Source organism: Tremella mesenterica, assembly GCF_000271645.1.
Source record: "Tremella mesenterica DSM 1558 unplaced genomic scaffold TREMEscaffold_6, whole genome shotgun sequence".
In the NCBI taxonomy this organism is placed as follows: Eukaryota; Fungi; Basidiomycota; class Tremellomycetes; order Tremellales; family Tremellaceae; genus Tremella; species Tremella mesenterica.
The window spans coordinates 974,426-997,402 of NW_006711230.1; the positions used below are offsets into that span (position 1 = coordinate 974,426).

Below are 22,977 nucleotides of genomic sequence, written 5' to 3' on the forward strand. Positions count from 1 at the left end.
TCTAAACACCGGATCCCAATCACTCTTCTTCGACGGTGTCAAACCTAATTTACGTAAAAACCTAGCATTATTGGATCCTATTCTTCTTTTCAACGGTTCCATCTCTTTCCCCTCTGCACGTCTCGGATCTGATCTCGGACGGTCTTCTTCATTTTGCTGAGGAGGAGTGGAGTGATCGGGGATATCTTGATTTGAAGATGTGTGGCCTTGGAATTGATAGAGTCGGTCTTGGACAGCTATAAGGATTTCGTTTTGCCAGAACTGGGCATCAGGATGGGATCAGGTTCAGACTTATTTTGAACGATACGTATTATATGCAGTGATGTAGATGCAAGCTTGTCCTCGAGGGTATAAGATGTAAATCTATCTAGGATCCAGTTTGGTTGTAGAAGGAAATTCACAAGAAAAAAGGGATCATGTTTGAGGGAAAGAGACAACTCACGTTGAGCTCAAACATTTCTTTATCCCATGCTCGTACTGCCGACCGCATCGACGTAGCTGCGTCCATGAGGATTTTCTGTTTCTCTTCCATCGCTACGAGCCGACCGAACATATCACCTCCGGAATGTCTGATATCAATCATCGAATTCTCATTTTCCACAATCCAATACGATTAAATGTTGAACTCAAACGGAATAAGCTCGAAACAATCGCACGATGTGTTCATCCGCGTTACAGTCGTTAGAAAGTTTATCGAGATGAGTCAGGCGGAAAGCCTGGGATGCGGGGAGTGTAAATGTGACGTCAAGTGGTATCTATAGGGAGCACGAGGAGAAGGGATAGAAGTCGACTCACCCTTCGGACGAATGATGACCTTCCCTCACATAAATATCCATCACTCGTCCCAGATGCTCTATAGCTTCAAGCATACGATCCTGACTATGTTCAAGAATATCGTCCATCACTTCAGAACCGGTATTGAACGTGATCACTTCTGTCGGCTCGGGTTCAGGTTCTTTTACTGTAGCAGGGAGATCTGGGATTGGTTGGAGATGAAGTTTGTCCTCGAGACCGTCGATGCATACGACTATGTGTCAGGGTGTAAAATCCTGTTGAGAAATGTCATGTTCGAGAAGGGCAGGGCATAAGGAACGATGTGAAGGACCCGACTCATGGGTGCTGAAATTATTGTAGACTTAATGGAACAATGGAACATACCATATTGAAACTCATGATCCTGAAAGTCATCCTGTACTTCACTGTCTATAACTGATTTCTTATCCCACACCATGGCCATGGGTTCCGGATTGATAGGTTCTTCGAAACATCTTGCACTTCTCCTTCCTTGATGAATCGCTGTATCAACGTTATCTCTCACTATCCAATTTTTCAATCCTGCTGCTGCTATTCCAAAACCCATATAATCTCCCTTGATACTATTACCCAAGACCCTTCCACCTTTAAGAACCGTTTCCGTGTCATCTGACCAAACGGCTGAACCTAATCCTATACCCACTCGAATCGTCCTGGATTCCGCCGTTATGGTGTTTCCTTCAATGACAGTCCCACTGTAATCCCCATCGAAAGGAGCAGCATCAACAGCTAAAATACCTGCCATTGCCGATAACGTTCTCGTTGTAATTGTATTTCCCGTGACTTCTGTCCCTGGTGCACAATAAAGTACAACAGCAGCATCTGTATTATCGTAAAAAGTATTCCCTTTGACTTGACTATTTCGACATGCTATACTTATCCCATCCGCTAAAGGTCGACCTAAAGGTGACATTTCAGGATCTGGTCCATCGACATTTGAATCATATTCTTCTCCAACTGGACCTATTTGATTTTCTTCAATTAAAGCACTTGTACATTGTAATTTATCTCCTTCTCTAATATGAATAGCTGTGAAACCTCTTGGATCTTGAATTGAACATTGTCGGATTGATTGACCTTCATTTCCTCCTAAAACTACCAATCCTGTAGATTCTCCTTCCACCACTCGACCTAATTTCGAACGGTTTCCGTCTATGACAAGAGATCGGATACTTACTCTAGCACAACGTCGACAATCACCTTGAACAGCAGTAGCGAGTATATTCGATTCTACACGTAAGATAGCTCTTTCGGATCCAGTGGGATAACCGAAAGTGGCCAGCTCTTGATCGGCTGCGGTGAAGACGATGGTTCCTGATAATCGATATACTTTAGAGGGACAGAGAAGGACTTTGGTACCAGGTCCGCCGTCAATGAAAAGCTGGTTGATAGAGTCGTAATCTGCAAATCGGAGACAGGTCGGTGCTGCTGATATGGGGGGAATGAGGAGACAGAGGAGGAGGAATGTGAGAGTTAGGTGAAGGAATGTTGGAGGGGAGTGCGTGTTGGTGCTTGACGAGACACCAGAAGGTCTTCTTCGACGACGGTTGTGAGGTTGAGTGACTCCTGGCATGACAGATAATTGTATGTTGGGTTTCATAAAGAGCGTTAGGAATGATGAGAAGGGAGGAAGAGGATCGGGTGGAAGGGGGAGGTGAGTACCTCATCAATTAGTATCCAAATATCTGGAAAATACTAATGAAATGCTAATCACTACTGAAAACGCTGGGTACAGTAAGTTACTTACCCGTATAAAAATACTAAACACTAACTAATCACTACCCTAATGCCTGGGGCCCCATTCTATCTACGCGTATACTTTCACTCGTGGTGATCGTCGTACTCAACGACGGTAACCATGAGACCCACCGTCTGCTCCATAAAGACATCCTTCCCCATATAACATGTCTTCTTCTTTCGTACACTTAAACTCCTCTTCATCATAAAAATGACGGAAAAAATGACGGCAAGTAACATTCCCTTTGCTGATGATCCCCTCGCCCAAGCTCTCATCGGCGATGACCCCATGGAACGAGAGCAACCCAGTATGGCTTCTCCCAGCACGTTCGACTTGGACATCAGTGAGTGTTCTTGGCAGGTAAAAGAGTGATACCTAACACTCAGTCGTCAAGGTCCTCCAGGGGACCATTTTTTCGCCCATGTTTTGTGTCTTCGTACCGCTGCTGGTGTATTCTCAGGCGAGGAACCAATCTGATCCGACTTTCCTAGGCAGCTGTATATGGACAGCAGGGGTGTGTTTGATAGGCGAGTCGCTCATCGTTCATCCTGATTACCCTTGTCTTCTACCGCTAAGTCTATACACCTCCATCTACCTTTATGTTGAAGCACAAGAGTGACTTAGGTGAAAAGGTTAACTGGCTAACGTCCCAGCACTGTGGAATCACGCAGATAGGATATACGCTTGTCAAGGTTCTTGGTTATTCGCGCCGCCTAAACTCGATTGGGGAGAACAGATCGTTTTGATCACAGGGGGTAAGTCCCATCATCACCATGAACTGAAGTATAAGCTGACCTTCAGGTGGTTCTGGTATGGGAGCTCTTCTAGCTGAGACTCTGGCTATGCGGAATGTCACAGTTGTCGTATTGACCAACACTCCCCAAAAGGTTGAGTCTGAAAATTGTCGGTCTACCTCTGCCAAGAATGATATTCATAGTTGACGAAAAGACAGTATCACAAGTTATGTCTGTGACGTGTCGGATCCAAAGCAAGTATCAACAGTCGCAGCTCAGATCAGGGAAGAGGTCAGTCATCTAGGTTTTGGTCGGAAACGTGAAAGTAACTTGATTGCTAGATCGGAGATCCTACCGTTATCGTCAATAATGCCGGAGTTGTCAAAGGGAAACTCTTACTCGATCTTTCCGACGATGATGTACGAGAGTCAGTCGTCCAGTTGTGAGATCAGTTGCAGAGCTGACAAGAAGCACCTTTGGTTCCAACACACTATCTCACTTCTGGGTCCTGCGGGAATTTCTGCCTGCCTTGATCAGAAATAAAAGGGGTCATGTGGTGACTATGTCAAGTATCATGGGTTTGGTAGGTTCGGCCCAGATGGGTGAGTTGATATCTGTCATTATACGTTTGTGTGTTGATGAACAGCCGATTACTGTGCAAGTAAAGCAGCTGTGATATCTCTTCACTCATGTCTGAGGTTCGAGTTGGACAATCGGTGAGTATCTCCTTCTCCTCCACTTCTCTCACCCCCCATACTTGTATGCTTTCTCCCATTTTCAAGCTCTGTTCAAAATGCAAACATCGTAGTCGGTGATCGTATAAACCAGTCAAGGAGGCGAGTGTGTTCATGAGGCGGAAGGGAGACAAGACTTGAGGTGTTGATATCAGATACAAAGCCCCAGGTATCCGCACCACCCTAGTCATACCATCTTTTGTCCAGACGCACATGTTCAGCAGAACCATTCTCCCCAATTCTAAACTATTCAACTTCTTGGCTCCTCCGGTTCAACCACATGAGGTCGTCAAGCGGATCATAGCCGCTATAGATTATGACGAATCGCAAGTCATCCGCCTACCATTTTACAGTAATCTGGCTAGGTTCATGGGGCCTGCAGTTGGAATTGTACCAAAATGGGGAGTTGACTTGTTGCAGAAAGTGAGCATGATAGTCTTTCTCTGCACCCTGCTTGGTGTCTTAGTCTAGTGATCTTGAGTGACTGTATGATCGATTCTCCTGCAATCCGAATCCTCTGCACAAACTCTATCGTCGACTTTTCACGTCTTCTTCTCTACATCCCTTGGGGGCCCTTGGGTGAGATGCTCTATATCTTCCGACTCGCTGGATTGCCGAGGTTCGCGACTCGTGGGATATCTCAAGAGAACGGTCGATAATTGCCTCATTAGATTGGGAAATTTCAGTCCAGAACTAACGTCCAGATTGCAGGTGCCGACCACGCCATGAGATCTTACGGTCCTCATCCCGACGCCGCTGAGCGTCTTATATCTGGCGAATTCGTCCAATCACCAACAGACCAGAGGGAAAGACAAAAAAGTCCTACTCCCGCTTGAACGTATAGATCAATCATCAATCAGGCTGCTATGCATGTCATACAACATTGAAACCCTATCAGAAAACTCTCTATAGCCACTTAATTCTCTGCCACACGGATCGATGCAGATCTCTACATCGTGATTGACGTTTGGTGATAACGTCTCATCGACGTGCTTTTGATAATTGTTCTTCCCTTCTTTCCCCTACTCTGTCCAAAAAATCGCGTTTCTGGAGATATCCCCCAGATCGACGATTAGCTTCGAGTTCATCGTGAATGGAAGTATCGGATGAAAGGTGGGATTTCCAATCTAACTGGGACTAGAAAATCAGCTATGATCCAGCTGAACATGACAGAGACCCATTCTCATTATTGAGAATCCACCGGAGTACGACAAACGTATCAACGGGAATATGTGCCATGTTGGAAGAGGGCGGGGAAGAAGGATGAAAGGGGTGATTGGGGAGAGCGAAGAGTTCTCCAAACTAACCTTTTCCAAAGTTGTCATCTTCTTGCCTTTATCAATAGCAGCAGCCATAGTTTCCAACGATACCCGAGGCTTTTTTCTACCTTTCGCACTCTTCCCAGGAGTGGTAGTATCCGTACTGGAGGTTTTGGGAGGTTTATCGTCTGTTGATGTGAATTCAGTGGAAAGATATTTGATAGCTTCTGGGTCGTCCGCTCTCAATTGGATTGTCTCACTTTGGGTCAACAAACCTTCCTCGGGAAATTCATCTTGGCCACCGCAGCACTTATGGTCACAACCCAAGGAGGATCTGAGGGAAAGACGGAGATGACATGTAAGCAAGTGAGAAGACGAACAACAAAGCCGATGATGATTAAAGAAAAGAGACTGACTAAATGGTCTCCCCCGCAAACCTCCTGGGTCTTTTGATCTCTATTATTTTCACTTGCCCCTCTTTGTCTATCATATCTTGCGCACTCTTTTTGTCACCCTTGTCGCCTTCCTGAAAATCTTTTTCTGTCGCGTTTACACTTCGAGATCCCTCAGAGACGTCTGGCTCCTGTGCCGATCTGACGATGGTGTCTTTCTCGGACGGTCCGGTCACGGTGGACGTGGACAAAGTGGGAATTTGAAGTATCGTAGACGATGAGGGTTTTGTGGGGGGTAGAACTTGATCAGATGAAGCTTCAGCCTTCATGGCCATCAATATCTCCTCTGCTCGACGTCTTCTCTCTTTCTCTTCTTCCTCCTTGACTTTCATCTCTTCCGGATTTGGAACACGTTCATGTGCATGCTCCACAGATTGCGATCGTTGACGTTTCTTAGCGGGGGGAGAAGGGAGGAAATCGGCGTCTTCGTCGTCTGAATCGGAAAAGTTTGCAGAGGCGAAAGTTGACATTTTGTCTTAATAGCAGAGGTTGTTCAGTCAGATCCCAGATTCTGTGTTGGTGTAGATATTTTAACTTTGTCTCTACTTATGCGATCTGCTGTCACTCTCTTTGACTTCACAATTATTTTTTGAAGCTTTCTAGTCTATATCGAGTGGAAAATAGAGAAGGTTTTGAGGGTTGTTATATGAACGAGGTGGAGAAGCGAAAGAGAAAACGATCGAGAAAGAAAAGTCAACGTCTGTTTCGTTCATCTTCTCACATCTCTTCCCTACGGTGAAGGTATCATTCAGCCTCTCAACATAGACGACATGCCCACATATATCAAGGATAATCTCAAGGTCATACTATTCTGTTCTATCATCCTCTTAGCTCTTTGGGTGCTCATCGCGGCATCACGGTCGCCCGTTGTGCCCAATGACATTCCTAGAAGACAAGGAGAACCGGTGTTCTCTCAACGTTTGGTGGCCATGGGGGATTTACATGGTGGTACGTTCATATCTCTACTTCTCTCTCTCTTATCCTAACCTACCTATTTACCTGACTATTCTGTTACTCATAACATGGATTTTCCGATCTCTTGCTGTCCTCTTCCCGTCATTAACCCTCGACGACGTACGACGATCAAGAGTACAACACAACCACCTCTCATAGCCGTGGTCCCCAGGGTGTTCCACCGGGGGTTGACATCATGGGAGAATTTGACCACTAATAGCAGATCTGGAAAATGCCAAAACAGTCCTTCAAATGGCTAGCATCATCGACACCTCTTCCATCTGGATAGGAGGTACAGACATCCTCGTACAAACTGGCGATATCATCGATAGAGGCACATACGCTCTAGACATCTATAGACTCATGAGAGATCTTCGTTCTCAAGCTTCCAACGCGGGCGGTAGAGTGGTAAGTATCTTGGGGAATCATGAGATGATGAACGCTATTGGAGATTGGAGGTATGTTACTGCCGGTGATATAGATAGATTTGAAGGGGTGAAAAAAAGGCAAGAGGTATTGAGTGTGAATGGATGGTTGGGTAGGGAATGGTTAGCCAAGTGAGTACTAGTAATATCCCATATCTATTGGCTACCAGCTACCTAGATCTACTCCTTGTGGACCCCGTCTATATATGAGAGGTTGGTCCTGCGTTGGGAGAACATTCGTCGGAGCCTTGTACACTCATAACGGTTTCTTTGTCGCTGTTCCGTATAAAATATTCCGGAGGGAAAGGGGGAACTGGAGATGAGGGTCATAAAGATAGTCTGCGTCGTGTCAGAAAAATATACCAGGGAAAGTAAAGAAACCATCTGATGCTCAAGTTACTCGACTACTGCTCTAGTCCCTCTCTCCCCATACCCCTTTTCTCCCACTCTCTGTTTCACACACGGCTCTCTCCGTCCATCATACCCTCATCTCACACCTTATCCAGAATCCATAAACTCCCTCGGTCATTCTCTCCTCCTCAAAGCCCTCACACCACCTCTGGCCCCACCTCATCCGCCTAACCCGTACTCTGGTTTACCGAAGGATACCACCACTGCCGAGGCGGGAGTATACGACGCAGGAGGACCATTTTGGTGGCGTGGTTTAGCGGAGGTGAAAGATGAGAAGACTGTCTGTAATTGGGCTAGAGAGTTGAAGGAGAAATTGGGAGTGAGGAGAGTCATTGGTGGTCATACACCTAATTATGAAAAGATTGTGCATAGATGCAATGCTAGTGTGATTATCATTGATACCGGTGAGTCTTCCATGATTCTCTCTTTTTCAGCCCTATTCACCTATCTCCCGCTTCATTGTACTATTGACAAACATCCTAGTCTTCGTCTCTGTGTAATGGGATTAATATGGATTATCGTGGGTGGAGCCATGGATAAAAAGGGTCAAGAAGGGTCGGCAGGCAGAAGGGAAAGAGGTAAGGAGGGATCTACAGGGGCATGCTGACTACGAAGGTATCTCATCGGCATACGGAGGAGTACTAAGCGCGCTTGAGATCATCTACACTCTCACACCTAATCAGTCGGACACGGACAGATCAGGGCATAGGCAAGAACCATTCCTCCCTTTGAACATCACCAACACGAATGACCATAATCAAAATCCCAATTTCGACTCTATCAAGAGTGGACAATCGTATCTGGAGCGCGAAGAGGTGAATGCGATATACCCAAGGAAGAAAAAGAATATCATTGTTGAAGAACGTGTCGTCGTTGCTGGACCCATGCGGCCGTGAAATAGAAATCATATGCGTCTTGCGTAATGAGACTCGTGGCGTATGATCCACCCATGCGGTCGATGGTTCACGACCAAGCTTCTTCGAAAACTCCTTCCTCCGCCAACTCGGACATCCACCGCCAGAACGGGGCCGAGGGGAAGCTGTGGTGTCAGTTAGGTCCTCGAGTCCTCCCAAAGCCTATTGATATGGCACGGCGGAGCGAAAGAGGAGAGGATTTCTACGAGAGTTGTTTAGTGGGCGGACTGGGTGCAGGCAGGGGACGATGCAAGGATCAATGAACAGTGAGGAGAGAATAAGGGAGTCGTACCCGACAGCATTATCATAATTCCCCTCTATACGCTCAATCAATAATCCTCCTAGACCCTATCACATGAGCATTTCATTATATGCATAGCTTGACTCACTTGTATGGCAAAACCCCCCGCACGGTCGATACCTTCCCCACTGTCCACATACGCTTGTATTAGTTCTTTCTATTCAATCAGCGACCTAGTTTCCAGCCTCATGGTATGTGAACTCACGGAGTTGTCGTAGAAATGACAAATGGTGGAGCATGAGATAGACCTTCACATCAATCTCTTCCAACCTTCCACCAACAAGCCAGATAGGAATGGGATGGACACCGGGAAAGCTTACTGTAGCTTGAAACCTGGGGCCTCGATGATAGGATAAGCTATACAGATCCCAGTGACCACTTCGCAAGCTCTACCAGACATAGAAGAGAGGATACGTGTTTGATCGTCCTTCGAAAAAGGTTTCTCAAGTATTTCGGAAGTCTCCCCTTGTGATATACCACCAGGACGGGTGTCAGCTTCGGGAGGGAAGATGACTACTGTGTCGGCTAAATGTCAGTCCCAAGTCTTCCCATTTGTCACTTCATTAAGGTAGGCAGAGCCACCTCGCTACACTTCCAAGGGCCCAGGTTTTACCTTGCGGAATGCGCACTTGTGAAGAGATGAAAATCATGGCCCCGACTTTGGGATCGATTGCGTCAGATGTGAGGAGTTGGGGAGGGATGTATTACTAACCACTGATAACCAAATCAGGGGGATCATGTTGATTCTCCCTCACCAGACGTTCGTATACTTCTGTAGCCTGACTATCAGCTCTTTACCACAACCTCGATTACTGACGGAGCTATCGCACGGACTTATAGTGAGGAACGAATAGTGAAATGACTGACCTTCTCTCCAGCGGTAGCTACGGGATAATCACCCAGACTGTCAAATTGACTTTTAGGAAGGTCCTCTGCGAATGTGGAAGGTACGATCTCTGGTCTCAAGCCCTGGTCGTTAGCAGTCCAAACTCGTAACAATGCATGATCAGACTTTTCATTGCTTCCACTTCAAGAGAAGAATGGGATAGCCCACAGGCAGATGGCCGTAGAGAGGAGAGCAAAAAGTGTCGATAGAGATCTAATGAGATAACGGGGGCTGGAAACGACTCACGGCTAGTTCTAGGATATCTCTCCTCCTCGGACTGGAGGAAGCGAGGACGACGCGTCGGTTGGAGAGCTGGCGGAAGATGGGTAGGGGAAGGGCGGTCGATAAGACGACAGAGGGACGCGTAGACTTGTCCGAAGGCATTATGTCTTGAGAACAAGTGTGACTAGGAAGATTCATGGAAGTTATGCCAATTTGCAGTGCGGCAGTGCAAAGTCGAGGTAGCTGGGTGGAAGGGCGAACTCGACAGCGTCGGCGATAAGATATTGATAGCGCGAATATCGGCGTTTCGGCGATTCAGTAGTATGGACCCGACGTTTCACTCAGCACTTTGTCACTTTCACCGACAGCGAGCTTTGTGTCACCGTGACATCCACTTGTTGCGCGGACATTTAACATATTGATAGGGCACGCTGGCCAGCAGGCTAGCGTGCAACTTTCGGTAGCTCAGCTGGTTTAGAGTAGGGGACTGTAATGGTTGCATCTTCTCTATCCCTTGGTCGGGTGTTCGAATCACCCCCGAAAGAGCTTTTTAGGCTCCGGGGGTTTAGTGTCTACTTCAAGATCACAACCTTTGTAGAAGAAATATGGGTATGCCGTGTGGATTGCTGGTCATGCACAACCTGTCTCATAGTTTTTATGCACCGGCTGAGGATAAGCAGTGGGAAGCGATGAGCCAGTCTCGGATCGCAGACTGGCAAAGTAGGTTCGTTCAATCAAAACGTCACCCGTGGGAAAGTAGAATTTCTCATAGTCTTCGATCACCTGAGTTTTTACCTTAAACCTATCACTCTTTGCATCTACATACTTGCATCTTTCACCCTATCATGCTCCTTCGTACTTGAGTAGAAACACAAGATATCGGAACTGGATACTCTTCATCGATACCTAGCTAGGATGGAGGAGCCACCATCGAAGCGCTTCAGGGTGAGTGCACATACAGCAGTTTAGCTGTTGGACTGACCGCCGTAGTATACCACATACACTGAACAGCTCAAGCAAGTCACCGTGGATGTCGGTAAGCGTAAGGGACCGTCATGGAATGTTGAAGAGTATGACTCGGATACCGAGGACAACGCAAGTCTTTCCGTCTTCTTGATCAGCCTGAACGCTGACTAGCAGCGAACCCCTTTCACAGCTGAACTTGATCGTTTGTCAATTCATGACCTCACCACTGGCTATCAAAATTTTCATGCCTCCATCAAACCCCTCTCCACCACCCTGACTCTCATCCTCCTGAACCTTCAGCCAATATCTGACAACTTCTATACTTTCTACTCGGCCTTGAAACCCGACGACGACCACTCCAATTCAGGCGTTTCGTCGGTCTTATCCCTTCATCATGCTCTATTTGAGACCTGCATGGCCGAAGCGATCCCTCAGCTCCCCCAAACGGTCAAACACATTCTTCACATTGGTTCCATCCCTCAATTGGATCCAAGCGTAGTGGAAAAAGCATACTCATCTCTGTCGCTTATTCTTCGTACTATTACTTCCCACCTTCTCAAATCTGATCCAGCTTCCCAACGAGTCCTCAGAGAGACATGGACCGAAGTAAAGCTGTATATGGTGCCAAAGCGTAACAAATCATACGTTCGGAAATGCATCGCCGAAGCATGGTCGGTGGTGATCCGAAAAGCACGAGGAGATGGGCTGGCTAGACTTATGGACATAATGCTCGAAGACGACAGTGAAGGATTGGAGGTGGTCTGGGCTTGCGCTCTGAAGGGACAAGGAAGCAACCTTCATTCAAGGGCTATGGCAGTGATAGACACATTACTCGACCATGCCGCTGCGACCTCAAACTCTACCAACAAATCGATGCTGATGAAGGTGTTGACTTCTCTGGTCCATCACTGCTCCTCTTCCACAATCACGCCCATTGTCGATGCTGTCGTATCACGCCTAGACCTTCCCATAGGGCCCTCTTCTTCCACTACTCCTGTGACTTCCTTTTCAGCATCATCCACAACGCTGCTTGAGCTCCTATCGGTCCTTCTCTTCACGCGCAAAGGCAAGCGTTTTCCCGAGAGTCATATCCGACCGGCAATGCTCAAGCTGCAGGCTTTGGTGCAGGAGCTCCCGTCGATGGACGGCGAGATTAACAATACCGAAATAGAGTGGAGAAGAGCTTTGGTCTCAGTTGTTGTCGGCTGTCTTGAGGTGGGACATCTTCAACAATGGCTTAGCCCAGGAGTACAGCTCATCGAGAAACTTTGGGACGTTTTGGTGAGTGAACACCTTGTTATGTGTTCTTCACGGCCCCATGTCTAGTGACTGACTTCATAGACTGTACATGAAAAGTACGCATTCGCTAGTATGCTGGTCGCGCACAAGTGGGCTGGGGTAGAACAATTCTTGTTGCCTCATATTGCAAAGTGAGTGAAGCTTTCAAGGATGATAGTGTTCGTCGCTTATTTGACAGATCGGCGCTGGCCAATGTGCGAACGGAACCCCTCCCTATCCTTCAGCTTTTGCGTACTCTCGCCACTGCAGGCTACCTGACAGGCGGACTTTCCAACGTCCAAGGTGGACGTTGGCGTGACAGTCTTGTCTCTGCTCTGCAGGACAGCCTCGACAATACCGATATCACCGATGAAACTCGTGCGGCCGATCGACGCATCGTGGGTCATGTTCTCGAACTCCTACCATTATTCGCTAGCACCAATAAAAGAACAATTATCCGATTGCAAGCGATGATATCGGCCTTGATCGAAGCTCAAGCCAATTTCAGCGCAGCTACTTTGCGACAAACTTGGCTTAGTTCTAGCCCCTGGAACGCCGCTCATATCTTGGCAAAGCTCCTGCGATGTTGTATCCGACTACTCGAACGACACGGTGACGAGCTTTCTCCCCTGAAGCAATTTCTGTGCGATCAGAGTTTTTTACCTGTCCTGATGGAGAAATGGGGGTGGAATCGAGAGGTGCTGAGTTGTGTCGCTACATTGCTCGATCGTTGGCCAACAGAGCCACCTTTCATCACCGAGGTATCCGAGAGATTACTCCCAAACCTGTTGTCATCCGACTCGTCCCTTCGTTTGTCAACTCTACGTATTCTGAAAAATACTACCTCAGGGACCGCCGAAGAAGTGTGGGAATTAGCTCGTCATGTGGAATCTGCAGAAGTGACCGCTCGAAACGTCCGCGAGCGTACCACTCATATCGCCCGTCTGGGAAGGTATCTGCAAGCCTTGCCCCAGGTAGATGCTCCAGATGAGCTACTGCGAGCTGCCATCAAGTACCTACTATCGCAGCTGAAGGTCAATTTCCGCCCAATATACCCAGAGGTCGTCAACAGTCTTGCTACTTTGGCCAATATGCACGGTGATTTGATCTGGTCGACAGTGTGGGGAGAGCTAGAGAAGGTGCAACAGGAAACTCGGTCCAAAACGACCGACCTTCTGTCCGAGACACCTCAATGGATCAATGATGGACGCGCCCCAGGTTCTACCAATCGACTCGACGAGGACAACGAGGACTTCCTCTGTCCCAACCTGCAGAAATCTCGGGTGATTGAGGCAGCCGCGTGGTCTACAACAAACCAAGACGTCGCCGACCAGCAGGACACAGCATCCCAGATCTCCGATGAAGTACTTGACATCCCCAATTACGAAGCTCAACTGATTGCCGTTCTCTGTGCTTGCCCGTCAATAGCGGAGAAGCATACCCGACATCTCGTTCCCATCTTATTCTCCGTCGCTCGCCATTCAGACGCCGAAATCACCCAACTGCAGCTGTCCACACGACAACGACAATCACGCACAGCGGTGTATCTGGAATTGTTCGCAAAGTTTCAAAACCCCAAAGCTGCTTTCCGAACCGATGAACTGCATATCCTTTACCTCGAGCTGGTCAGTCGTGGAGAGTCCAAGCTGCAAAGTCTTGCCTTGAAGTGCCTAATGACCTACAAATCTCCCAGTTTGAACCCGTACCACGATAGTCTCCAGGCGTTGCTCGACGACTCTAAATTCCGTGATCAGTTAGCACACCTCCCTCTTGGGACCACTAGTGAAGCCATCGAGCCGCAACATCGTGCCGAGTTGTTACCAGTTGTCATACGGCTGCTTTATGGGATCATCACTGCACGGCGGGGGAAGTCCAGCGCCCATGGGGCTGGTGCTAGGAAGCAGGCAGTCCTGACCGCCTTGAGCGGTTGCACATCCGCCGAATTGGGTACGTTGGTGGACCTCATGTTGGAACCACTCTCTCAAATCAGCCCGCCTGTCAGGCAGCGAATAGGATTCCTTGCTTTACTACAAGACGTGCTACGCTACCTAGGTCCACAAACCCTACCACACTGGTCTCGACTCATCGATGCTGTCATCCTTCTTTTGCGTCACGCACAGACTGAAATCGATGGAGCAATGATTTCTGAGCAGGACCAAGGAGAGGAGGAAGAAGAAAAGGAGGAAGACGAAGAGGAGGTTCCGCACTCAACTGGTCAAGTTCGTGGGGTCCGTACTGCAGCCATCAAACGGCTGGTACAGTTTCTCCGTTCCCCCATCGATTTTGATTTCTCTCCTTTCTTACCACACATCTTTGCTGTCGCCATCTCCCCACGTCTCTCTAAACTCGAAATCGAAAACACTCAAGCCCCATCTGGTACACTGGACCTCATCGCTGCCCTAGCCTCTCTCCCATCTACAGCTCCGTCATTGTCACGACACGATGAACGAACTCTGCCCAAAGCATTCGCCTGTATGACCGCAGTCAAGGTAAAGCCTGCGGTTATAGCGAGAGTTTTTGACATCGTCGAATCTTTGCTTGGTGATGGGAAAGAAGAAAATGACTCATTAGAAGTCCTGAGGGAACAATGCCAACCATTGTTGGACAACATCATCAAATTGTTGCCAAACATGAGCCAAGCCGGTGACGACCTCATGCGGCGGCTTCTCAACATCCTCTCCAACTTATCGGACATTGTGACGGAGGGCCCACAAGCTCAGCAGTTGGTCTCGCTATTGGGACCGATGTTACGACGGTCAAATAAACAGGTCTCGGAGAAGAGTAAAGCCAATATCCTCAACACTTTGCAAAAGCTCTATGTCTTGTCACCCGAATTCCAAAATCCCCAGAGCACCTTCTTCGAGCGAAATTACGAGCTCATATCCCAACAACTGCAAGTCATCTTCTTCCCGTCTTCCCGTAAAGCCGTCCTGGCTGTCATGAAGACATTCGGTCAAGTGGACACAACCCTGCAGAAGACGATAGACCTGATTTGCAACCTGAACGCTTATTCTTCCAGACGGATCGAGGAGCCCGATTTTGATAAGCGACTAGAGGCTTTCGCTATGTTGACAGACACGGATGCCGAGTTGCCACTTGGGAGTAGAGAATGGCTTCCCATTCTACGTACAGTGCTGTTTTTCATCCACGAACCCGAGGAGTTGTCTATCCGTACGAACTCATCCGCAGTTCTTCGCCGTTTCATCGACCTGGCTGGCTCTGCCACCGAAGGTCCACTCATCGACTCTCTTACACATATCATTCTTCCTGGCCTTCGTCGCGCACTGAAATCTAAATTGGAATTGGTCCGGAACGAGGCTCTCTTGGTCATCTCCCACGCTGTACAAATCTCTACTGGTCTGCCCACTCTTACAGAGATGACTCCCCTGCTAGCGGATGGAGACGAGGAGGCGAATGTGTTCATCAATATCGGACACATCCAAGTTCATCGACGATCCCGAGCTGTTCGACGCCTACGAGACTTCATCTCAGAGAGTGTGGTGGGCGAGAATAATTTGTTTCACATTTTCCTACCGATCCTGGAGCATATCATTAATGGTGCAACCGATGTGACGGACCATCATCTTATCAATGAGTCGATAACAACCCTTGGGGCTTTGGGAGGGCACTTGAGATGGAGCAGATACAACGGACTTGTCATGCGATACCTCAAGGCGGGAAAGACGAAGACAGTTCAACAAAAGTATTTCATCAGGACTATATCGGCACTGCTTGAAAACTTCACATTTCCGTTAGCCGAGTCGCCTGTCGTTGAATCTCATCCCCAGTCAGCAGCAGTTGCACTTGACGCAGCTGAAGTGGCGGAAGAAGTGGAGTCAGATGCCGGGGATTTGCCGGAAGAGATCACACCCATCGAAAGGGTTCCAAGCTCGAAGATCGCAGAGGCGGTCACTGAACGTCTACTTCCTGCAATTTCCGACTTTGTGGCTTCAAGGGACGAGACGGATCCCGCGATCAGAATTCCTCTTGCTCTTGGTGTAGCGAAATTGGCAAGTAAGCTTCCCGGTGACCTTGGGTCGAACGAAATCACTCGTGGCTTGACGACTGTGTCCCAAATCCTTCGTAGTAAAGAGCAGGACACACGTGACATCGCTCGAGAGACCATTGGAAAGATTGCAGTGTACCTCGGACCTTCATGGCTCGTACGAGTGCTGCAAGAATTACGAACTGCGTTGCAGAGAGGACCACAGAAACATGTATTGGCAGTGACGACTCATTCTATACTCGTGCTCGCTACCACCGAAGCGAACGACCGTTTCATCGACCTCAACGCTGCAGTGGAAGACGCGGTATCTATCTCAGCCGAGGTAATCTGGGGTGGATCTGGAGAAGACGCAGCCGCAGAGGGATACAAGACCAAAATGAGGGAGGTCAAGGGTGCAACATCGCGGGGTCTTGACACATTCCAGTTGGTCGCCCGACTCGTGTCCGCCGCCAAACTCAGCTCGGTTTTAGCTCCGGTCAAGGAGATAATGCATGCCTCTCAAGCGGTCAAGACCATGAAACAGGTGGACGAGGTGTTACGACGCATTGCTCTGGGTCTGAACGCCAACGTCATGCTTTCTCCTGAAGATATCCTTTCGCTCTGTTACTCCCTCATTTCTGGCAATTCAGGATACACCAGAGTCAAACGAAAAGCTCAGAAAGAAGCAACAGCAAAGGAGAGCTACCGCGTACGGATGAAGAGGGACGACAGGGAACAAGAAGATTTCTTTCCTCTGAACGCGCACAAATTCGTCTCTTTCGGTCTGGACCTCTTTATTACCGCCTTTCGAAGGGGTAAATTCAATTTCGATGAGCCAGGTCATCTCTCACGATTGGCTCCTCTGGTGAACGTCATTGGGAACACGCTTTACTCTCCAACTTCTTCAGTGCTCAGTCTCGGTCTCAAGGCCGCAGCGGCTATCACCAAATGTCCCTTGTCTCAGGTCGACGCCGCTCTTCCCGTCTTCATCAGTAACATCTTCAAAGTGCTCAAGTCAGCTGGAGGCTCTGCCGAATCTGAAGTTGCTCAAATTGCCTTGAAGACCCTAGCGGTGATTTTAAGAGAAAACAAGACGTCTCAAGTCACAGATACTCAACTCAAATATCTGGTCGAGATAATCACTCCAGATCTTGAAGATCCCTCTCGACAGAGCGCCATATTCACTATCCTCCGTTCGGTAGTGGGTAGACAATTCGTCATTCCGGAGATATACGACTTGATGGAAAGAGTATCAAGTATCATGGTCACTTCCCAAGCGGTACAAGTGCAAGAGATGTGTCGTGGGTTGCTCATGCAGTTCCTTCTAGAGTTCCCTCAAGGACCCGGTCGTCTGAAAGCTCAAATGACTTTCTTAGCCAAGAATCTTGACTACGAGTTCGAATCGGGAAGAATCAGTGTCATGGAGATTCTCGCTGCCGTTTTCGACAAGTTCTCTGACCAGCTTATCGAACAATATGGAGATATGTTCTTTGTTGCTCTTGTGGCTGTCATCACCAACGATGAAAGCGAAAAGTGTCGTCTCAATGCGGGTGCGTTGGTGCAGAAACTGTATGGAAGATTTGGGAATGAACACAGGGTGAAAACAAGACAAGTCCTCCAGAGTTGGTTGAATCAGATTAATAACCCAGCTCTGGGTCTGACATCGCTTTTGGTCTACTCTCTTCTTGTCGACATCCAAGACGTGGATCCTAGACTGGTGGACGAAGTCGCCTCAGCTATCAGACCCATTATTCAAAGCAGCGCTAAAGATGTTGCCAAAGCGGAAGAATCGGACGATCCTATCTCTCTATCTCATCCTGTTCCCTTGCAGGCTTTGACACTCGCATCCAAATTGGTTAAGCTTCCAGAAATATCTGTGACATCACTCCCCTGGACCGATATTTCTTACCATCTAGGCTTCCCACACGACCAAGTCCGCATGGCCACCGTCCGTACGTTCGTCGGGCTTCTAACCATACAGAAAGAGCCGTACAAAGTGTTCTCACAGCAAGAACTATTGGAAGTGACGAAGAAAGCATGCTTGCTGTTTACTCCGGGCAAAAACGAAGACGGGGAGTATGTGGTTGTGGACGGCAAATTGGCCGACGAGCTGGCGAAGTTGTTATGGCATATAGGGAAACATTGGGCGGTGAGCTCAAGACTTCTTCGGGAAACGATCAGCTGATGTTCCAGACAACAGAAGCGGATGGTACAAATCCGAGTATGATTGCACATGAGGACGATAGCGATGAGGATGAAGGCGAAGAATCTAGGGGCGGGAAGAGTAAGTGGCCACTGGCATGGCTAATGTCACGGATGTCTTACCTCGTTCGACAACTCGTGGTCACACGTCCAGCAGCCCATCAGAGCATGTTTACAGGGGTAAGTGTCTACGTTCGGATTTCTCTTTACGGCTGCGAACATCACATTCTGGTCGCTCGCGTTATTCATGACTGAGTGGAAGAGGATAATGTGGGCTGCCTGTTGGAATGGTCAGAGGAGGATTAAAGGTGTTGCCAGTCATGTATAGTCGCTGATGTAATAGGACCTCTGGATTCCACCCACCATGGCCATCCTCCGATTCTTCGCAGGAATGTATCAAACTCTCTCCCGATCACAATCCTCCCGTTTCTTACCCCACGTACTCAGTCCCATCCACCGGATTCTGGATGATGTCGAGTTATCAACTACAGCAACCGAACTTGGTATGTATCATCCCTCTCGTGTGAGAACAGTAACACTGACAATCAGACGCACTCAGAGCACTCGCCACTGAGATTCGTGACTTTGTTCAGACCAAAGTGCCCGCTTCGGACTTTGCCAAAACTTGGGAATCCCTTCGTCGTCATACCACTGAAAAACGTGAAGAACGTCGACAAGCTCGGAACTCTATGGCGGTGTCCGATCCTCAGCGCCACGCTTTGCGTAAAGAGAAAAGAGGGGTGATGAAGAAAGAAGCGAAGAAGAGAAAGGTTAAAATGTTTGCGGATGGTAAAATGAGAGAGAGACCTAGTAAGCGGCGGAGTTAGCTTGATATTTAGTACGATGCATTGATCTATTTTTGAGGTGAATGAAAGCTAAGGCTGCATAGAGGGATGTTTGACATCTATAGAAGATATAAACGTGAAAACGGGATCAGGTTGGTATAGATCGATCAGGACAGGTCATTAGGTCGTCAAAAGGAATAAAAAGTGTGGACATGATAGACAGTGGATTGTCTTTGGGAAAGTGGGAAGAAGGGGGAGTTGTCAAATCTAAAGTAGGCAAACTAGCGGGGTCCTTCGTGAGGATGATAAGCTCGACGGAGATGACGAAACTTTTTGAGAGAGATGAGTGCGAGAACTTCTGTAGAGTGAGTGAATTATACGAAGACAATCCTATTTTCCTGTCCCTGAGATTAATCCCAGGTGAGGAGAGGGAGTGGAGATGAATGTTATAGGACGACTCACCCTTTTTGATATGTTCAGCGAGCTCTAATTGTTTTCTCAGCTTCTCTGGATCTTTTTCAGTTGCGTTTTCTGCGTATCAGCTCTGTCCGTCCGGCGGGCTCTACACCAGCTGCAAGTGTTAAACAAAATGAATTCTTTCCGTATGGCATGATCAGAGTCTCTTTTGGTGCTTGAGCATAAGAGTATAGGAAGATGTTTCACCACCACCGTATCGCGTGTATGTACGTTTAGCTGTTTAGGGTCACGTCATAAATGAGGATAAATGAACGTTGAAGACATGTGACGATAATAGGAATTTGATGGTTGAAGTTTCAAACGAAAGAAAAGCTACGATTGGCAAGTTTAACTCCATATGGAAGCAGAATGAGAGGAAATGAGACAAGAAGAAGACAAGACTTACTTTCGTACGCCCGACGAAGACGACGATTAAATTCGTATGCCGGATCGGGGCTGTCTATCAGTATCTCTTGAACAACCTTGTATCAATCTTCTGAAATATTCATCAGACAGCTGACACAATACAATTGCTCCTTTCCCCGGCCTTGGCGTTATGTGCCTCTTCACAACTCGATTTGCATCTCTACTACCCGAACAAAAGGGAAAGAAAAAATAAAATCTGACAACTAGGATTGTTCAAAAATGGTCATATGACTTACTAATCTCTTCCTAGTCTATGTAGCTATCCATGTCAGCTTCCAGTGATTGTGTCGTGTGGAGTCACCCACCTCTTTGTAAAGCTTTATGGCCTTCTTTCTCAACTCGGTCACATCATCCACTGCAGAAGCTGGGAAAGCCGTTGGACTAGGTCCAGAGGGGATGGTTGAAGCGTATCTCATTCCCGCCTTGCCGACATTCTGAACTCCCTGAAAACCTCTGAAGGTAGTGGGTCGAGATATAAATCTGTATAGAGACGACATGATGGTGAATGAAGAGCGGAGATGTTGATTCTCAAATCGAGTAAGTAGGCCTACAATGGGCCGTTGGGCCGGAAGGGCCGGAAGTTGTGACGTTTGGTTGGGTTTATTTAATACCCTCATTTAAAAAGCGGAGATGACCGGTTAGGAATTTCTAGTGTAAGCACGTCACTCCAGCTTACTACTCGTTCACCTTCGTCTATATACAAGGATTTCAGCACAAAGTACATCCAGTACAGCGAGCAGTGATCGAAAGGGAAAATCACACACCATGGTTTCTTTTTTAGGGTGGGGATCGTTAGTTCTTGTGTCTTGTCAGCGGTATGAGGCGAGAAGGTTGACGAGTCAGATCAAAAGCCGTCACTCCGACTTCACACGAACATTGTGCTATGCCTGAACATCAAGGTAAACCAGTCAACCCTCTCAATCCTACAGGTCTCAAGCCGTATGTTCTTCCTTCGTTCATCTCCATTCCAATCACTTTTTCGTTCTTCACATGTTCATCGATGGTCATACCGTCAAACTGGTCATACTATCTCTCTCCCTCCTTCATTCCTCTAGCCGCTTAGTGTGCGACGCCCCTAGGTATTCGGAATGAATCTTCGCTAAATACACACATACGACTTTCACTCACATTCTCAAACACCGAGAACACCGAGGCTGATACCCAGCTGCTGTGCATGCCCAGAGACAAAATCCGCAAGGGACGATTGTTTCCTTAAACACCCACCTGAGGTCGCAGCTCTCAAATGTGAAGATTACGTTTCAGCCCATAAAGCCTGCATGAGATCTCTAGGTTTCAATGTCTAGGTTGGGCCACACCCAGTTCGAAAGACGTTTGAGTTATAAAATCAATCACGGTGGACGATTAGGTTGTCTATAGATCATGTTGTATGCATGCCCCTCTCCACTCCCCGTCTGTCTGATTGGACATACCTGCACGGACTGGCGATACTCAATGTGGCCGTGGGGGTTTGCGAAGGTTGACAACGGCTGGTTCCCATCCACCCCCACGAACGGTCTTCCATCTCCATCCCCAACATAGCATGGCAGGGCCGACAAAATTGATGAGGGCCACGAGACCGAGGAGGATCAAGGTCGGGGGAGATAGGAGTTGGCTTGCAGGTGAGAGAGTAGGGAAGAAGGATATGGAGACGAGAAGGGTGGATATGGTCAAAAGAAGAGAAAATCGTTGTCCCGATTCCTATCTATCAGTGTGAGCTCCAATCCACAGATACTCCGGATGAACGACCGTGGACGTCATTGGCACAAAAGGGCAGAGACGATGGAGAGCAAAAGGCGATTGAAGACCTGGATATGACACTCACTCTTACACTCTTGGCAACACGAGGCCATCCAGCGAATAGAGCAACGGCGAGGAGTACCAACGAAAAGACATGGGCCGTGCTTGGGAGGCGGGAGGCGAGCACGATTGCACCTGATAAGCCTGAGGTGAAGGAGAGGCTCGAAGTGAGACTTATGAAATCAGCCCGCGGTCATCACGTACATATAATTTTATTCCGAGAGTTTCAATGGGGAGAAGTAAGGAAGTGAGTCAAATGACAGGCAAAGACTATAGAGATCTGCATGGATGATTGAAGAAAAAGAAGATGATGACAGCATTACTCACCTCTTCTCCTCAATGAGAGGTTCATGAGCACTCAGACTCCCACTCCTTTTCCTCTTTTCCCTCTCCTTCACCCAACGCTGTCGTAAACGAGCATCTCGTCCGGTACTAAAGTCACCAAGGAGAAGATGGACAGACAACAGTCCTCCCGCCAAAGGCCATATAGAATCGCTTGTCGTCGCGCTGGTCAACGTTCCCAAGACGGGTGATAACAACGATAATAACAGAGGGGGTAGTATCAATGGTCGCAACTTTGTTGGTGGGGGTAAGTATTCTTCATCATTCCCCCTTCTCTTGCCATCAAGGCTATGTTTGAACGAGAGTGACCGTCCCCACCCCCAAGAGTGTACGAAGTAGAAAAACGAGGAGGATAGTATGGTGCCCCATCCGACTTGAGATGCGGTCAGACGGTCTGTGAGGAGAGAGTGGAAGATGGCTATGAACAATGCGAGTACGGCGAGATGTTGAGTGACGGGTAATGCGGCTAGGATGAGGGGAAACAGCGGTGGTTTAGGTCTAGGAGCTGTTGTGAGGTCAATCGAGGATCATCTTCCGGGAAGGGAAGAAACTCACGGAGTGAACGTAGTTCTGATAGGAAAGAGGAAGGGACGTGGTTGTCTGGATATGGTTGTCGTCGCCATAGTATCTTCTCCCATGGGACATTGGGCTGGAGGGTTGAGAAGGAAGGGATAGAGGTAGACATGTCATTTTGAGGTGGAAGTGGTCAAAGGAAGGAAGGATGATGGCAGGCCGCGAGGGCCCATTGATGCCTCGAGGCGGCCTCGAGGCATCAGGGGGGCTCTTCATACTCCTGCAGATCCGCCTGGAGGCGCTAGTATTTCCCGCATCCTTTGGTTGTTCCTCGATGTAAGACGACACCCACCCACCACTACTACTACTTGAGCATTGTTTCTT

The 22,977-nt window shown here is 48.0% G+C and overlaps 9 protein-coding genes across 9 annotated transcripts; 4 read left to right on the forward strand and 5 right to left on the reverse strand.

The window, feature by feature from the left end:
- Positions 1–827: 827 nt before the first annotated feature.
- On the reverse strand, positions 828–2,248 carry TREMEDRAFT_13370 (uncharacterized protein; the record flags this gene model as incomplete). The annotated part of the gene is made up of 2 exons (XM_007004817.1): positions 828–1,027; positions 1,159–2,248. Coding segments are annotated over 2 exons (1,290 nt in total), but the record flags the coding sequence as incomplete, so codon positions are not given.
- A 513-nt stretch (positions 2,249–2,761) lies between these two features.
- On the forward strand, positions 2,762–4,855 carry TREMEDRAFT_62876 (uncharacterized protein; the record flags this gene model as incomplete). The annotated part of the gene is made up of 10 exons (XM_007005074.1): positions 2,762–2,894; positions 2,938–3,126; positions 3,205–3,306; positions 3,353–3,454; positions 3,500–3,576; positions 3,627–3,712; positions 3,757–3,887; positions 3,932–4,001; positions 4,175–4,442; positions 4,724–4,855. The coding sequence occupies 10 exons, from the start codon at positions 2,762–2,764 to the stop codon at positions 4,853–4,855; spliced, it is 1,290 nt and encodes a 429-aa protein (XP_007005136.1).
- Positions 4,856–5,000: 145 nt separating this feature from the next.
- On the reverse strand, positions 5,001–6,200 carry TREMEDRAFT_62877 (uncharacterized protein; the record flags this gene model as incomplete). The annotated part of the gene is made up of 3 exons (XM_007005075.1): positions 5,001–5,156; positions 5,327–5,612; positions 5,716–6,200. The coding sequence occupies 3 exons, from the start codon at positions 6,198–6,200 to the stop codon at positions 5,001–5,003; spliced, it is 927 nt and encodes a 308-aa protein (XP_007005137.1).
- Positions 6,201–6,500: 300 nt separating this feature from the next.
- Positions 6,501–8,416, forward strand: TREMEDRAFT_68992 (uncharacterized protein; the record flags this gene model as incomplete). The annotated part of the gene is made up of 4 exons (XM_007005155.1): positions 6,501–6,678; positions 6,908–7,241; positions 7,506–7,924; positions 8,136–8,416. The coding sequence occupies 4 exons, from the start codon at positions 6,501–6,503 to the stop codon at positions 8,414–8,416; spliced, it is 1,212 nt and encodes a 403-aa protein (XP_007005217.1).
- Positions 8,417–8,483: 67 nt separating this feature from the next.
- Positions 8,484–10,005, reverse strand: TREMEDRAFT_68993 (uncharacterized protein; the record flags this gene model as incomplete). Its single annotated transcript, XM_007005156.1, has 8 exons — positions 8,484–8,559; positions 8,727–8,782; positions 8,824–8,892; positions 8,941–8,983; positions 9,056–9,260; positions 9,448–9,514; positions 9,603–9,704; positions 9,868–10,005. The coding sequence occupies 8 exons, from the start codon at positions 10,003–10,005 to the stop codon at positions 8,484–8,486; spliced, it is 756 nt and encodes a 251-aa protein (XP_007005218.1).
- Positions 10,006–10,758: 753 nt separating this feature from the next.
- On the forward strand, positions 10,759–19,145 carry TREMEDRAFT_71796 (uncharacterized protein; the record flags this gene model as incomplete). Its single annotated transcript, XM_007005187.1, has 9 exons — positions 10,759–10,788; positions 10,834–10,938; positions 10,984–12,090; positions 12,151–12,239; positions 12,287–18,005; positions 18,081–18,221; positions 18,266–18,454; positions 18,618–18,777; positions 18,824–19,145. The coding sequence occupies 9 exons, from the start codon at positions 10,759–10,761 to the stop codon at positions 19,099–19,101; spliced, it is 7,818 nt and encodes a 2,605-aa protein (XP_007005249.1). The 3' UTR covers positions 19,102–19,145.
- A 195-nt stretch (positions 19,146–19,340) lies between these two features.
- On the reverse strand, positions 19,341–19,973 carry TREMEDRAFT_31333 (uncharacterized protein; the record flags this gene model as incomplete). Its single annotated transcript, XM_007004866.1, has 3 exons — positions 19,341–19,417; positions 19,522–19,590; positions 19,922–19,973. Coding segments are annotated over 3 exons (198 nt in total), but the record flags the coding sequence as incomplete, so codon positions are not given.
- An 803-nt stretch (positions 19,974–20,776) lies between these two features.
- Positions 20,777–21,245, forward strand: TREMEDRAFT_31036 (uncharacterized protein; the record flags this gene model as incomplete). The annotated part of the gene is made up of 2 exons (XM_007004831.1): positions 20,777–20,880; positions 21,107–21,245. Coding segments are annotated over 2 exons (243 nt in total), but the record flags the coding sequence as incomplete, so codon positions are not given.
- Positions 21,246–21,408: 163 nt separating this feature from the next.
- TREMEDRAFT_16788 (uncharacterized protein) lies at positions 21,409–22,717 on the reverse strand (the record flags this gene model as incomplete). Its single annotated transcript, XM_007004823.1, has 4 exons — positions 21,409–21,639; positions 21,764–21,911; positions 22,066–22,585; positions 22,636–22,717. Coding segments are annotated over 4 exons (981 nt in total), but the record flags the coding sequence as incomplete, so codon positions are not given.
- Positions 22,718–22,977: the final 260 nt, after the last annotated feature.